At 55.2% G+C, this 15,450-nt stretch overlaps 1 protein-coding gene across 1 annotated transcript; it reads left to right on the top strand.

Annotated features, from left to right (window-relative positions):
• Positions 1-557: 557 nt before the first annotated feature.
• On the top strand, positions 558-15,450 carry nup160 (nucleoporin 160; the record flags this gene model as incomplete). Its single annotated transcript, XM_042346556.1, is given in 27 exon segments — positions 558-669; positions 1,970-2,075; positions 2,709-2,919; positions 4,167-4,389; positions 4,788-4,866; positions 5,242-5,356; positions 5,967-6,122; positions 6,232-6,312; positions 6,495-6,592; positions 6,969-7,053; positions 7,174-7,242; positions 7,337-7,420; positions 7,612-7,782; positions 8,046-8,145; positions 8,815-8,980; positions 9,087-9,199; positions 9,367-9,527; positions 9,726-9,862; positions 9,980-10,050; positions 10,960-11,119; positions 11,698-11,767; positions 12,825-12,923; positions 13,629-13,748; positions 14,530-14,625; positions 14,743-14,837; positions 15,030-15,126; positions 15,345-15,450. Coding segments are annotated over 27 exon segments (3,160 nt in total), but the record flags the coding sequence as incomplete, so codon positions are not given.

Here is a 15,450-nt window from a genome sequence, read left to right on the forward strand (position 1 = left end):
CTGTCTGTCTGTCACTGTGTCAGTCTCTCTCCCCCTGTCTGTCTGTCTGTCTGTCTGTCTCCCCCTGTCTGTCTGTCTCTCTCCCCCTGTCTGTCTGTCACTGTGTCAGTCTCTCTCCCCCTGTCTGTCTGTCTGTCTGTCTGTCTGTCACTATGTCAGTCTCTCTCCCCCTGTCTGTCTGTCTGTCACTGTGTCAGTCTCTCTCCCCCTGTCTGTCTGTCTGTCTGTCTGTCTGTCTGTCTGTCTGTCTGTCTGTCTGTCTGTCACTGTGTCAGTCTCTCTCCCCCTGTCTGTCTGTCTGTCACTGTGTCAGTCTCTCTCCCCCTGTCTGTCTGTCTGTCTGTCACTGTGTCAGTCTCTCTCCCCCTGTCTGTCTGTCTGTCTGTCACTGTGTCAGTCTCTCTCCCCCTGTCTGTCTGTCTGTCTCTCTCTCTCTGTCTCCGCTGCCTCTAACGGTTGTGAATTCAATCTGTGTTGGCGGGAAACAGGTCCTCCTGTATCCCAGAGGGCAGTGCGGCCAGGTCCTCCCGCATCCCAGCAGGCAGCGCGCGGGCGGGCGGGCGGGCGGCGCGGTGGTAATGGCGGCCGCGGGCTGGGAGCGGAGTCTGCTGGAGATCGGCAGCTCAGAGCGGCACTTCCCGGCGTGGCGGGAGCTGCGGCTGGAGACCGGTGAGAGGCAGCGGCGATGGCGGGTCCCGGGAGCCGACAAACCCCATCCTGAGGGCCTCACGGCCTCCTCCAACTCATTCAAACCCGCGCCCGGGACCGCCCGCCGCCGCCATTCCCGCCGACAGCACCGCTCCCGCCACAGCCCGACTCCACCCCACTCCTCTGTGCACCTCAGCTCGTGAGGGCCCCTCCACAGCCCTCCACACCACAGCCCTCCGAGCACCACCGCTACCATCACAAATACATAACCCGCGCATCGTTAAAGCGTCTCAAAGCGCTTCGCGGGATATACTGTAAAGTGAATTGACTATATTTTGTGGGTGAAACGTTATGATAAATGTATATTATAATTATTGTACATAAAAAAAATCTATCCCCCAAACGTCTGATTTCCCTTCGTCAATGCCTCTCCTTCATCCCCTTTTCATCTTTAAATCCCACTTTAAGACCTCCCTCCTCGCCTCCCTATTCCCACTTCTCTCTGGATCAGTGCACAGTCCCACCGCTGTGCAGCGCTCCGAGACGTGAATGACAATATATAAAAAATAAAATGTATATATACTGTGTATATATATATATAGTAATCTTTGCATTTGATATAGCGCCTTATCACATCTTCGAACGTCACAAAGCGCTTCACAGAATATACTATAAAATAAATTGTACCTTTTGTGGACGAAACTCATCAGCCAATTGCACACAGCAGCGACCCACAATCAGTCATGGATTGAAGTGACCAATTATTTTTTTGAAGGAATTATTATCCCCAGAAAAACAATCCACCAATCAACTAACAATCGAGTTCCCACTTACTGCTAGGTAAACAGGCATGTGGAGTAACGAAACTGCCCAACATTTCATCCTGACGGGAATCAAACCCAGGTCTCGCTTGCGAGGAGAGTGCTCTAACCACTGAGCGACAGCACTCCACAAAAATCCAAGATGCTGCGTACCAGCTTTGTGCACGAGCATAGCCTGATTTGTCCAATGTGGGTTTTTTAGGTGTTAAGAGGAACTACTTCATGCAAAGAGAAGTGAGATTGTGGAACTCCTGTCTGAAGCGGTGATTGAATCAGATAGTGCAGATGCATTCAAGAGGAAGCTTGACCTTCACATGAGGGAGAGGGGAATAGCAGGGTATTTATGGAGTAAGGAATGGGTGAAAACTCGTGTGGAGTATAAACACCAGCAGCAACATATTAGACCGAATGGTCTGCTTCTGTGCTGTACATTCTCTGTAGTCTTTATAAAATTGTGGTGAGTGTGAGTCTCTGTGGCCTCATATATGTCTTTTTCGCAGGAGTCAGTGCTGTTCCAGGCGTGAAGTACTCTGATAGTGCTGGTGGATTTTTCTATGAAGAAAGTGGGAAGCTGCAGTCAGTCACCAGAAACCGCTTCATACACTGGTGTGTACAGTGCATTTCAGTAAACTTGTGTCTCCTTGGCGAGTGAGCAAACTCCTATCTGGAGGATTCTGTTTGTTGTGACATTCCTGCTGCGGGGTGGAATGGACTGGCTTATACTGCATGTAGAATTACAGGGTCTTTACTTTTACTGCGGTGATGTTTTGGAGAGAAGCGTGCTCCTGCTACATATGTTGAATCTATTTTTATTCCTTTTCATGCTGTGGTTTGTGAGCCTGTTAATAATAATCCTTGCATTCGATATAGCGTCTTATCACGTCTTTCAGACGTCTCAAAGCGCTTCACAGAATATACTGTGAAGTGAATTGACTATATTTTGTGGGCAAAACGCGGAAGCCAATTGCGCACAGCAGCGTCCCATAAACAGGTGTGGATTGAGTGACCAATCTTTTTTTTGAAGGAATTTTTATCCCCGGAAAAGCAATCCACCAATCGACTAACAACCGGGTTCCTACTTACTGTTAGGTAAACAGAAGCTTGTGCAGTAAGAAAACTTGCTCAAGGTTTCGCCCTGCCGGGAATCGAACCCAGGTCTCTTGCTTGCGAAGCGCGTGCTCTAACCACTGAGCTACAGAGTGTTGAGTCTGTGTTATTAAGCCTCTTCTCCTGTTTTAGGACCAGCTCCGGAGATACGCTGCAGCTGCTGGAACAGTCGCTTGATGCCAACCTGCTGAACAATGCCGTGCGTCTAAAGATCCCGCACTGTGCCCTGCTTCCGGGTGGCGTCCATGTGCACGAGACCCATGACCGAGTCACTCTCCTGATCCTCACCAACCAGACAGTGCACAGGATTGTGCTGCCGCACCCCTCCCGCATGTACAGAAGTGTGAGTAACATCTCCCACTCACCCTCCGTCCCTCGCCTCGCTCATTCCTCTCACTCCTCAGGAACGACCAGATGATCAGAGGCTCTTCAAGCTTGCTAAGGGATGTCACTGAGAGCCACTAATGGAGGTGGATATGGTGCTAAATGGGAGTGAGCAAGTCAATCCACAACACTACTTTCAGTTAATGTCTGGCAGACATCAAGGCCTGGACGAGTTTAAACTTCCTGCAGCTGAATATGGACAAGACAGAAGCTATACTGCTTGGCTCCCGTCAACGCCTTCACTCCTGCGTATCTAAACCCATCAACCTCCATTGGCTCTCCCTCAGACTCACCGAACCAGTGCACAATCTAGGCATCCGGTTCGTCCCCTAGTGGTCCTTCCTCCCCCACATCCAGTCCCTGACCAGGACCGCCGCCTTCTACCTCCACCACATTGCCCTCCTCGGACCGTACCTTACCCCAAATGCAGCCGAAACCCTTGTGGATACGTTTGTCACCTCCCGCTTGGATTACTCCCAACGCACTCCTCGCCAGTCACCCCAGCTCCACCATTCTAAAGATCAGCTCATTCAGAACGCTTGCCGCCCGCATACTGACCCCGACCAAACTCCGTCCCCACATCTCACCAGTTCTGGCTCAGGCTCCACTGGCTCTCCATCACCAAAATCCCAAATCCTCACTCTCGTGTTCAAATCCCTTCACTCTCTGGCACCTCCCTACCTCTCCAACCTCCTCACTCCCCAATCCACCACCCGGCACCGGCATCCTGCTCGCCGCTTCTTACCATCGCCCCACCATCGGAGGTCGCGCTTTCAGCCACTACTCCCCAGAACTCTAGAACACTCCCTCAATTGCTCTGCCTTGCCCCCTCCCCTCTTTCAAGTTCAGCCTGAAAACTTTCCTCTTTGACCATGCTTACGGCCACCTCCCCCTGGCTTGGAGTCAGGCTCCGCCACTGTTAAGCGCTCTGAGACGCTACCCTGCGTGAAGGGCGCTGTATAAGTGCAAGTTGTTGTTGTTAATGAAGGCAGCCGAACCTAATGAGAGTTGCAGAGCATTTTAGTACAGATCCAGAAAGTGTTTCTTTACACAAAGGATAAACTTAACAGCAATGGGGATACCAGAACCGGTGATTAAAGCCTAGGCACTTAAGAAACAGTTGGATGCTGTAATGGAAGGATGAGATCAAATGGAACTTATTCACCTGAACCTCTCTTTCGACCTTCATTCCTTCTCTCTGTGCAGGAGCTGATCAGTGAGGCTCACGTGCAGTCCATCTTCACGGACATCGGCAAAGTGAATCTCCAGGATCCCAGCAACATGTGTGTTATTCCCAGCATTCCAGGACATGCCTCCAGCTCCACAGCCTCTGCCTCTTGGCTGAACAATGAAGGGGAAGCACTGTTTGCCCTGGCGTCAGGGTCCGGGGCCATTCTGATCATCCGGCTCCCCGAGGCCGACTCTGAAGGTAGGGCTGGGTTTGCAGGGAGCTTGGGGTCAGAGAAAGGAAAGGAAGCACTTCTCTTGTTTCGAAGCTTATTTCACCCACAGTATTCCGTATTCACTTACAGTATATTCTGTGAAGCACTTTGAGACGTGATAAGGCGCTATATCAGATGCCAGAATTATTGTTATTCTCAAGTCTGGATACTCTTAGTGGATTTCCAGCGCACGACTGACCAAAAAACCCTCTCCTTGCGGCCCGGAATCTGGGGCTGAATGGGCAGGTCTGCACGTCCTCCACCCTGCATACCCAGGCCCAGGACGGATAGTGCCAATGGGAGGGTGATGGAGGGAGAGGGGGAAGGTGGCGGAGTGTGGGGGGTGGGAGCTGATGAATGTAGTATAATGGCTGCTCTTTTACAGACGCGATCTCGCTGCTGGAGCTGAAGCAGAGCTCAGTCATGCAGAGGTTGCTCACAGGGTGGATGCCAACTGCTATCAGGTGAGCTTGACGCCCTTTTCTCTCTCCCTCCCTCCCTCTACACACTTTCACCTGATGCTGAACCGCTCATGTCAGGAGCAGAATAGGTTTGTGTGTTTTTGTGTTCTTTCCTCCGTCCCTCACCTGAGCTGCTGAGTTCTTTCTGTGCTTCTTGTTCTCTCTCGTGTCTGAGGCCCGGGGTAGATGATGTTAACATCCAGGGGACTTGTTCAGAGTGGAGTCTGGAGCAAACCACTTATCACATACATTGTTGGATTTTGTCAAGTCCAGTACTCGGCCTCCTTATGGTTGGTGCTGAGCGATGCTGTGCAGTGTATGTGTGTTGGCAAATGAGGGCAGGGGAATGTTTCACAGATGTTTACATTCTGTCCACAGAGGTGAGCAGGGCCCCTCCGACCTGCCCGTCAGCCTGGCTGTCCAGCTGTTGGAACACGATGCCTTTATCTTCGCTCTCTGTCAGGATCATAAGCTGCGTCTCTGGTCCTACAAGGTGAGCGGGCGCTGGGCGTGTGGTGAGCGGTTGGCAGAGGGGCTTCTCCATGTGTTGTGTCATGTCAGGCTGTCGGGTTGCAAGCTGTGACCTTGATACAGAACAATCCACAAGTCTGCACACAGTGTGTACCTTCAAGGGTTCTCGCTGCTGTGAGCAATTGGCTGCCACGCTTTGCCTACAAAATATAGAGTCAATCCATTTTATGGCATATTTTGTGAAGCGCTTTGAGACATTTCAAAGAAGTGATGTGTATCAAATGCAAGGATTATTATTATTTATAGAAATGTTAGTATCCCAACCTTCTCCACTGACACGTGCCCTCTGCTCCTCGTCAGGAGTGGACTGGGAGCAGGTAGTGAGGATGTACAGTGGAGCTGGGAGGAGGTGATGATGTATAGTGGGGGGTGGTGGGTGTGAATTGAGACCAGAGCTAGTGGGAGAGACAGCTCTCTGCTGGTGGGCGACAGGAGCCACTTTGATTGGGTTGGTTGAGCCTGGCTGTCGGAATCTTGGACTGGTATCTCCTGTGTTTGGGGCAGGGTTGCTGCGGGTGGGCGGGCAGGTGGAGATGGCGATGCTGTGCTGATAATCTCTGTGTTGTGTCCAGGACCAACTGTGCCTGATGGTGGCAGACCTGCTGGTCTTCATGCCAGCGAATAAAGAGTTGAAACACATGGGCAGCTTGGGGCATAAGCTGCGGCTGGCCTACTCCTCCACTGGCTTCTACCTTAGCGTCTACCTGCACTGCCCGAAGCGAGGACAGGTACTGCACACTCACACACACACCCTCGCCTCGACGTTTCCCGATCTCAGTAACCGATTAGTGACACACTGACTGATGGCATCTCTCTCTCTCGCTCCCTGTCTCCCAGTTTTGTGTTTTCCAGCTTGTGAGCAGCATTGAGAGCAGCCGGTACAGCCTGGATCACATCTCCACGCTCTTCTGTACACAGGTATAGTGTCTCACTGCATGTGGGGGTGGGAAGGTGTCTCACTGCAGAGGGAGGGGGCGTATACAGGTACGCTGTCTCACTGCTGGGGAGTGCACGGGTATGATCCCTCACTGCCAGTGTGAAAGGGGAGGGGGGGTAACTCTGGCAGTATTTGGCTGATGTGTGGCTCTTTCTCTGGGCAGGAGGTGCTGGTGGACTTTGCTCTGACGCCCACTGATATCTGGGCCCTGTGGCAGGACGAGGAGAATCAGGCCAGCGTTAAATACATCAACTTTGAGCAGTAAGTGTCGGTGGTGGGGGACGCTCCCTAGACAAATCCTGTGATTCAACATTCATTTTAACCTCTTACAAATATACCACAAATTTCGCCCACAAATATACAGTCAATTCACTTTATAGTCTATTCTGTGAAGCGCTTTAAGACGTTGCGAAGACGTGAAAAGCGCTATATCAAATGCAAGGATGATTATTATTATAATCTTTACCTGGGCAGCACATGTCAGCACGGTGATTTCTCCTACCCGCCCGCCTCTCTCCCTCCCCCCTCTCTCACTATCTCATCCGCTCTCTCGCTCTGTCAGTTATGAATGAGGATGAAGTTTCTGTGTTTGACACGCTGAGTGACTGCTTGTCTGCTGTGGTGTATTGTGTTGCAGTAACAATGCCGGGCAGTGGAACCAGGTCTTTGTGCAGCCTGTTGCTGATGAAGAAATCCACGTCCCGGAGGATCAGGACCCCAAGGTGAGCGTGCTCATTCAACTCCCCTCACCTGCTGCCTCCAAGCTCTCTCAGGCCTGCCTCCGCCCCCTTTCTCCCCCACCCCAGTTGCCCACTGTTTGTAACCGTTGCTTCTCTCACCAGGAGGCGTATCTGGATTATCTCTTCGCTCCCGGACGCTTCACTCCCCAGGCTGTGCTGAAGGCTCTGCAGGTTTGTGTGTAGACTTGAGGGAAGGGGGGCATATAATTGGGTGTTGAGCCTAGATTCTGAGCTCTGACACTCTGCTTCACGTCTGTCTGTTCAGATCTCCAGCCGCTGCGCTGAGAGGATCCTGGAGCCGTCTGTGGCTGGATTGAAAAAGGAAGTGACACTGGCTGTTGAAAGTGCGGTAAGATTAGGGGGTGGGCTGTCGGTGGGGGTTATTGTGGGGCCTTCAGTGAGGGAGTGGGTTGGAGGGAAAGGCGAGTGAGAGGGTTTGGGGAGCGAGCGGGGGAAGTGGGATTGGGGGAGAATGAGCGAAGGTGGGTTGGGGGGAAGGGGAGCGAGGGGCTTTGGGGTGACGGTTTGTTCTCTGTTTAGATCCAAAACAGCGTGACGGAATACGAGTTCTCTCAGGAAATTTACCGCCAGCTGCAGGTGGAATTCTGGTCTAAGTTCTATGCCTGCTGTCTGCAGTACCAGGAGGTGCTGGCCCGGCCCCTGGCTCTGCTTGTCAACCCCCACACTAACATGGTGTGTCTGCTGAAAAAGGTCAGTGATCGCTCGCTCGTTCAGTCTGCCCCACCATCGGTGGTCAGGCCTTCAGCCTCTCTGCACCCCGTTTGGAACTCCATCCTAAGACCTTCCTCTTCGACTGTGCCTTCGGCCACCCTCTTAACCCCCCCTCCCTGCCCCCACCCCTCCTGATCTCAATCCCCAGCTCGGGTGCAAATTTATGACTTTCCAGTGTGAAAGGTGCTGTGTAAATGTAACTTGTTGTTTCCCTTCCAGTGACCTCAGTCTCTCTTTCTCAGGGCTTCACGTCTTTCCTGTTCCCCTGCCCGCTCATTGATCACCTGTACATGTCGTCAGACGAGCACCTGCTGGTGGAGGACGAGACCGCCATCACAGACGGTATGTTCCCGGCCCCCCTCGCTGGCGAGCAGCTGATGTTGTGTAAGTTAGTGTAGCCGGTGTGTGTGTGTTACATAGTTCTCAGCTCCCGCGTCTCTCAGTTGCTCACGGTGACCCCACAGGCCCGGCTGCTCTGTGCAGCAGTGTTGGCCGGTCAGTGTCAGCCCGATTCTCAATACAGTCTCCACAGTGACGGAACGTTCATACCTGGCAGAGAGACAAAGCTTCCTGCTTTCTGTATATTATAATATTCCTTGCATTTGATATAGTGCCTTATCACGTCTTCGAGACGTCTCAAAGTGCTTCACAGAAAATACAGTAAAGTGAATTGACTGTATATTTTGTGCGAGAAACGCAACAGCCAATTGAGATACAGTTCATGTTTACCATGGCTTGGTTGGTCTTCAACACTTTGACGCCTTTTTAGGCGTGGATTAAGTGACACAATTATATTTTGTTGCCCCCGGAAAAGTGATCCGTCAATCGACTAACAACAAAGGTTCCTACTTACTGCGTGTGGAGTAAGGAAACTTGCTTAATGTTTTTCCCTGCCCGGGAATTGAACCCAGATCCTCTCATTTGCGAGGTGAGGGCTCTAACTAATCCGCTACAGGACTCCACATTGAGGTGAAGTGTGACAAAGTGAAGTCTATTTGGGTTTTGTTTCAGATCCAGACGTAGCAAAGGACCTGTTGCAATTGGTGTACTGCCTCCGGCTAGTGGGAGACTCGATCTCTCCCGAGATGGCCTCGCTGATGGAAATGGCCGTCAGCCACCTGCAGTCCCCAGAGCGGGCCGCAGAGCAGGTCATGCAGGACCTCCTGACCAGAGACACGTGAGTGCTACTCAACTCAGTCTCGGGGCTGCCGCAGTGCTGTGTGAAGCCGTCACCTTGAGGTCTGGTTGTTCACTTGGGATGTAACGCTGTCTCCTCTTTGTAGAAGTGACCTGATGGAACTGCAGTGTAAGCTACAAGACATCCGCAACCCAGCCCATGTCATTGGGCTCCTGCTGAGAGACATGGACCTGGAGAGCGAATTGGACATTGGCGACGGTACAGGCTGCTTGGGGAAGAGGACAGGCAGGGAGGAGACAAGGAGGGACGGGGCGGGGAAGGAACTGGCAGAGTGTGGGAGGAGACGGTACAGAGGGTGTATGGCTGAGGGTGGGGTTGTTGCGGCTGGCAGCAGGTGTAACGTGCCGGTTGCTATCTGCCCACAGCCCAACCACTGCCAGTGAGGATGAACCTGGCCCAGTTGTTCGGAGGCAGCATTGGGGTCAGCGTGCTGTGCCAGGCGGCCTATCACATGTCAAGCACCCGCTTCCTGATCTGCCGTGACCTCCTCATACTCCAACAGCTCATGCTACACCTCGGAGAGAACGTGAGTGGAGGGGCAGGGGGTGTTTCTGCGGTGACTGTTGGTGTTCCGGTTGAAGCGCTCCGGGACGCTACCCTGGGTGAACTATATAAATGCAAGTTGGTGTGTTGGTGCCGTGACGTGTTGCCGTAGTGATGTGTTGGTGTATGCCTGAGGTGACGTGTTGGTGTGTTGCCGCGGTGACGTGTTGGTGTGTTACAGGCGGTGCTGGCCGGGGGAGGCTGCCTGTTACAGCTACAGCAGGAACTGATGCCGCGCACCGGGCTCCTCCTCTCCTCTTACTATGTGCTGCGCTGGGCCAGCCAGACCCTGGCCTCTGCCGTGCCTATCGACACCCTGTAAGTATCTCCCGGGGAGAGCGCGGAGTATCCCGGGAGGGATGTGGTGGGGAGAGACTGGGTGGGTGGGCCTGGGGTTGCCAGGGACACTGCGGTGACTGTCATGTCTGGTTTCAGGGAATTGAACCTTCGTCAGTTGTCGGTGCTGGAGCTCTCGGACACCACAACAATCACCTCACACCGAACAGGTTAGTGCCTCCCCCTCCCCTGCGGGTCAGCCCCCCTGTGTGTGCTGCTGTTCTGTGGGTCTGTTTCCCTACTGACCCCCCAACCCACTCTCCCCACCCGGTGGACCTGTCCCCCTGAGTGTGGCTGCAGTCTGTGAACCTCGGGGTCCTGTTCAACCCTCAACTGTCCTTCATCCCCCCACCATGCCATGACCCACTCCCCCTTTCCCTACCTCTGCAATATTGAGTAGCTCTCACCGAGACCCTCATCCACGCTTTCATTACATCCAGGCTCAATTACGCAAACTCCCTGCTTGTCGACCTCCCCGACTTCTCCACAGGCTGCAGATCATCCAGAACCCTGCAGCCCGTGTCCACACCAGGCTCCGTCACCCTATCACCCCATCCGCCCCAGACTCCACTGGCTTCCCATCACACAGAGGATACAGTTCAAGATCCTGGTCCTCGCCTTCAAAGCCCAACATGGTCTTGCTCCCCCTACCTCTCCGACATCCTAACCCTCTACCATCCTGCTTGTTCCCTCCGCTCAATGGGCTCCAGCCTGCTTTGCATCCATTGCCTTGTCCGCCCCACTCTCTGGAATTCCATCTCACAGGCCCTCCGCCTCGCGCCCTCTCTAGCCTCCTTCACACCTGTCTCAAGACCCTCCTCTTTGACCGTGCCTTCGTTCACCCTCCTATCCCTATCCTCTCCGCCCTCCACCCCTCCTAATTCCAACCACCAGCTCAGGTGTGGATCCTTGACTGTCCAGCACCCTGGGACATCCCCCTGACGTGAAAGGCGCTATTCAAATGTAATTTGTTGTTGTGTGCGGCTGCTCTGTACAGTCTGTCCCTGTGTGTGGCTGCTCTGTACAGCCTGTCCCTGTGTGTGGCTGCTCTGTGCCTGCTCACCTCTCTGCTGTTGCAGTGACCAGCCCGCGGACGGTGGTGGAGTTGTTTTACCAGAATGTGGCCAGAAAACATATCATTTCCCGCCTCCTGTCTCAGCAAAACAGCCCCTTGAGCCAGGGAGCCCTCTGCTGGTCCCCACTCAGCATGGCCATCGCCAACCACCTGCTCCAGGCCCTGTATCCTTCACTGTCGCTGTGTGTGTGTGTGTGGAGTTGTGCTCAGGTGGGGGGGGTGCTGTGCTCAGTAGGTGTGTGTGTGGGGAGGTGGGCTGTGCTCAGTGTGTGGGGGTGTGTGAGGGCTGTGCTCAGTGTGTATGTGGTGGGGGGGAGCTGTGCTCCAGTGTGTATGTGGTGGGGGGGGGTGGGCAGTGCTCAGTGTGTGTGTGGGGAGGTGGGCAGTGCTCAGTGTGTGTGTGGGGAGGTGGGCAGTGCTCAGTGTGTGTGTGTGGGGAGGTGGGCTGTGCTCAGTATGTGTGGTGGGAGTGGGGGGGGCTGTGCTCGGTGTGTGGGGGGACTGTGCTCAGTGCGTATGTGGTGTGGGTGGGGGGACTGTGCTCAGTGTGTGTGAGAGGGGGAGGGGTGGGAGGCTGTGCTCAGTGTTTGTGTGGGGGGTGGGGGGGGCTGTGCTCAGTGTGTGTGAGAGGGGGAGGGTGGGGGGCTGTGCTCAGTGTTTGTGTGGGGGGTGGGGGGGGCTGTGCTCAGTGTGTTGTATTTTGCGACACTCTCCAGCCTGTGCTCCCTTGACGAAAGCTCAGATGGGTTAATAACAGCAGCTTCCTCTTCCCGGAGTTCCTGATGGGTCACTGCCAGTACACACAACTCCAGGTAACAACCCCCCACACCCCTCCCCTCCAGACACACTCAGACACAGACATCTGGCCAGCTAGTACACACAGCTCCAGCAACAATAACAACAGTAACTGTTGCGCCTCCACGCAGAGCAGTCTCAGAGCACTTAACAGAGGCAGAACCTGACCGGGGGGGCTGAGGGGGTAACCGTAAGCACAATCGAAACAGTAAGGTGTTCAGGCGGGACTTGGAAAAGGGGATAGAGGGGGCAAAGAGGAGGGATTGAGGCAGAATGTTCCAGAGTTCCGGGGTGTAGTGGCTGAAAGCGCAACCTTCAGTGGTGGAGCGGAGTTCGTGAGGGACGAGCAGGAGGCCGGTGCCATTTGAGCAGAGGCGCCGGGTGGTGGATTGGGGAGTGAGGAGGTCGGGAGGTGCCAGAGAGTGAAAGGATTTGAACACGAGAGTGAGGATGTTGAAGTCGATCTGTTCGGTAATGGGGAGCCAGTGGAGCCTGGGCCAGAACTGGGGAGGTGTGGGCACGGAGTTTGGTCGGGGTCAGTTTGTGGGCGACAGAGTTCTGAAGGAGTTGGGGAGACCAGCGAGGAGTGCGTTGGAGTAATCCAGGCGGGAGGTGACAAACACATTGCACAAGGGTTTCGGCTGCACTTGGGGTAAGGTACAGTCGGAGGCGGGCAATGAGGTGGAGGAAGTGTGTCCTGGTCAGTAACCGGATGTGGGGAAGCAAGGATAGCTGGGATTCGAACCGGACGTATAGATTGCTCACTGGTTCGGTGAGTCTGAGAGAGAGCCCAGGAAGATTGAGGAGTTCCGATCCGCAGGATATGGTGATACCCTTCTCTCCCACTTTTCCCCCCACCCACCCATCGACCCACACACACATACGCACGCCTGCACGCGCATATACCGCCAGCCAGTACACACAGCGCATGCTCTCCTCCCCACCACTGGGTGTTAAAGCCTGAGATTGTTTCTCAGTGTATCAGATGCGATGACAGAAGCCACTGGTTAACCCTATCTCCAACTTGCTCCTCTCTCTCTCTCTCTCTCTCCCTCTGGCTGTGGTCGGGGGCAGGAGTACGTGCGGTTGCTGCAGCCCTGGTGTGAGGTGAACGTCGGTTCGCGCCGTTTCGCCCTGGCTCAGTGTTACCTCGTCACTGGGGAGGGCCACAAGGTGAGAGGGGGTGGGGGCTGCATGCGTGGGGCGGAGGCAAGCGGCTGTGTGTTTTAGGGGAGGTAATGTTTGGGTTCTGCGTTTCTATGAGATGGGTTGTGTGTGTGTGTTCTGTGTGTATTGGGGCTGTGTGTGTGGGTGTCTGTGGAGGTGTATAGGTGTGTGTATGTATGGGGGGAGCTACAAGGTGTATAAGTGTGTGTGTATATAGGTGTGTGTATGTGGGGATGTATGGGTGTGTATGGGCGGGATGTTCGGGTATGTCTGGAGATATGTATAGGTCTATGGGGGGGTTTCTATGGGGGGGAGTGTCTACTACAACAACAACAAAATTACATTTGTAAAGCGCCTTTCACATCAGGAGGACGTCCCAAGGCGCTGGACAGATGGACCCAAGCTGAGGCTGTGTCTATGGGGGTGGGGTGTCCGTGGGGATGTGTGTCTGTGGATGGTGTATGAGAGTGTGTGTAGGAGGGGTGTCTGTGGGAGTGTGTGTCTATGGTGGTGTGTATAGGTGTTTGTGTCTGTGGGTTGGAGTGTCTGGGGTGTGTATAGGTGTGTGTTTTTGGGGGGGTGTATGGGTGGGTGAGAATGGGGGTCTTGTGTGTCTTTAGGGGGGTGTCTGTGGGGGAGTTGTCTATGAGGGGGGGGTGTTTGTGGGGGTGTGGGCTGGCTGCCAGTTACTGAGGGCGATGCTGGTTTCAGGCTCTGGACTGTTTCTGTGAGGGAGCGGCCGCTGTGGGACGGGAAGAATTCTTGGACAGACTGATCCACACTGAGGATGAGGAAGCCACATCCACACCCAGACTGCAGTATTACAACAAGGTGTGTCCTCCCCCTCCGCCCCCGCGCGCTGTGCCCCATCATCCTCCCGCGCGCTGTGCCCCCATCATCCTCCCGCGCGCTGTGCCCCCATCATCCTCCCGCGCGCTGTGCCCCCATCATCCTCCCGCGCGCTGTGCCCCCATCATCCTCCCGCGCGCTGTGCCCCCCATCATCCTCCCGCGCGCTGTGCCCCCATCATCCTCCCGCGCGCTGTGCCCCCATCATCCTCCCGCGCGCTGTGCCCCCCATCATCCTCCGCGCGCTGTGCCCCCATCATCCTCCCGCGCGCTGTGCCCCCATCATCCTCCCCGCGCTGTGCCCCCATCCTCCCCGCGCGCTGTGCCCCCATCATCCTCCCGCGCGCTGTGCCCCCATCATCCTCCCGCGCGCTGTGCCCCCATCATCCTCCCGCGCGCTGTGCCCCCATCATCCTGCCCGTCCCCTCATGCCCTGCACATCCCGCGCGCTGTGCCCCATCATCCCTTCCCATCACCCCGCGCGCTGTGCCCCCATCATCCCCCCGCTGTGCCCCCATCATCCTCCCCCCGCTGTGCCCCCATCATCCTCCCGCACGCTGTGCCCCCATCATCCTCCCGCGTGTTGTGCCCCCATCATCCTCCCGCGTGTTGTGCGCCCATCGCCCCCCTGATGGGGCTGTGGCCCCATCACACACACACCCCCACACAAACACACACACTGGGCCCCCATCACCCCCCCCACACGCTGGGCCCCCACCCCGTCCTGTGCCAGCAGGTGAGGATTGACGCTGTCTCTCGCTCAGGTGCTGCGTGTGCTGGAGGATGTGGGGCTGCCGGAGCTGGTGCTGGAGTTGGCAGCCGTGGCTGTGATTGAGGCCAAGGATGACTGGAAAATGCAGGTGAGGAGCAGTGGGATTGGCAGTGGGAGGGGTGTGTGAGAGGTATCTGCAGTTAGAGAGCCGGGCAAGGCCTGGCACTCGCCACACTGACTCCCGTGGCCACTGCTTCTCTTCCAGGCCACCCTGTGGACAAAGATCTTCAAGCACCACCTGGATCTCGGTCACAACAACCAGGCTTACGAGGCCCTGACTCAGAACCCGGACTCCAGCAGGTAACCGGGGGTGGGGGAGAGGGGCAAGAACAAGCGGGGAGAGAGGTTGGCGAAGGCAGATGAGGTTGGGGAGGGAAGATGGGGAGATTGACAAGGAGGGAGGAGAGGTTGGCGAAGGTGAGAGGTTGGTGAGGGGGAAGGGGAGGTTGTTATTTGCTGCTGCCAGGTGTTGAGGTCTCTCTCTGGTCTCAGGCGCCTGGACTGTCTGCGGGAGCTGGTGGTGGTGCTGTGTGAGCGCTCACAGCTTCAACACCTTGTGCAGTTTCCTTATGTCAACCTGCACGATGAGGTGAGTAAGTCACACTGAGTGTCATGGGGAGTGGTGGGGGGTTGGGGGTTGGCGTGAGGCAACACGTGGGGTGGGTGTAGGCTGCCAGCAATGTGTGTGTCTGTAGCTGACAGGAGGGGCCCAGGTTGCTGTCCCTGGGCTGCAGTGGGAGTCTTTGTGTGTGGTGTGAGTCTCTGGCTGTGCGATGGCTGGGCTCTCAGTGTCTGTCTGTGTTGCAGGTTGTTGGAATCATCGAGTCCCGAGCTCGGGCTGTTGACCTCATGGCTCACAATTACTACGAGTTACTGTACGCGTTTCACATCCAGCGACACAACTTCCGCAAAG

This window comes from Callorhinchus milii, unplaced genomic scaffold (assembly GCF_018977255.1).
Source record: "Callorhinchus milii isolate IMCB2004 unplaced genomic scaffold, IMCB_Cmil_1.0 Scaffold998, whole genome shotgun sequence".
NCBI lineage: Eukaryota > Metazoa > Chordata > Chondrichthyes > Chimaeriformes > Callorhinchidae > Callorhinchus > Callorhinchus milii.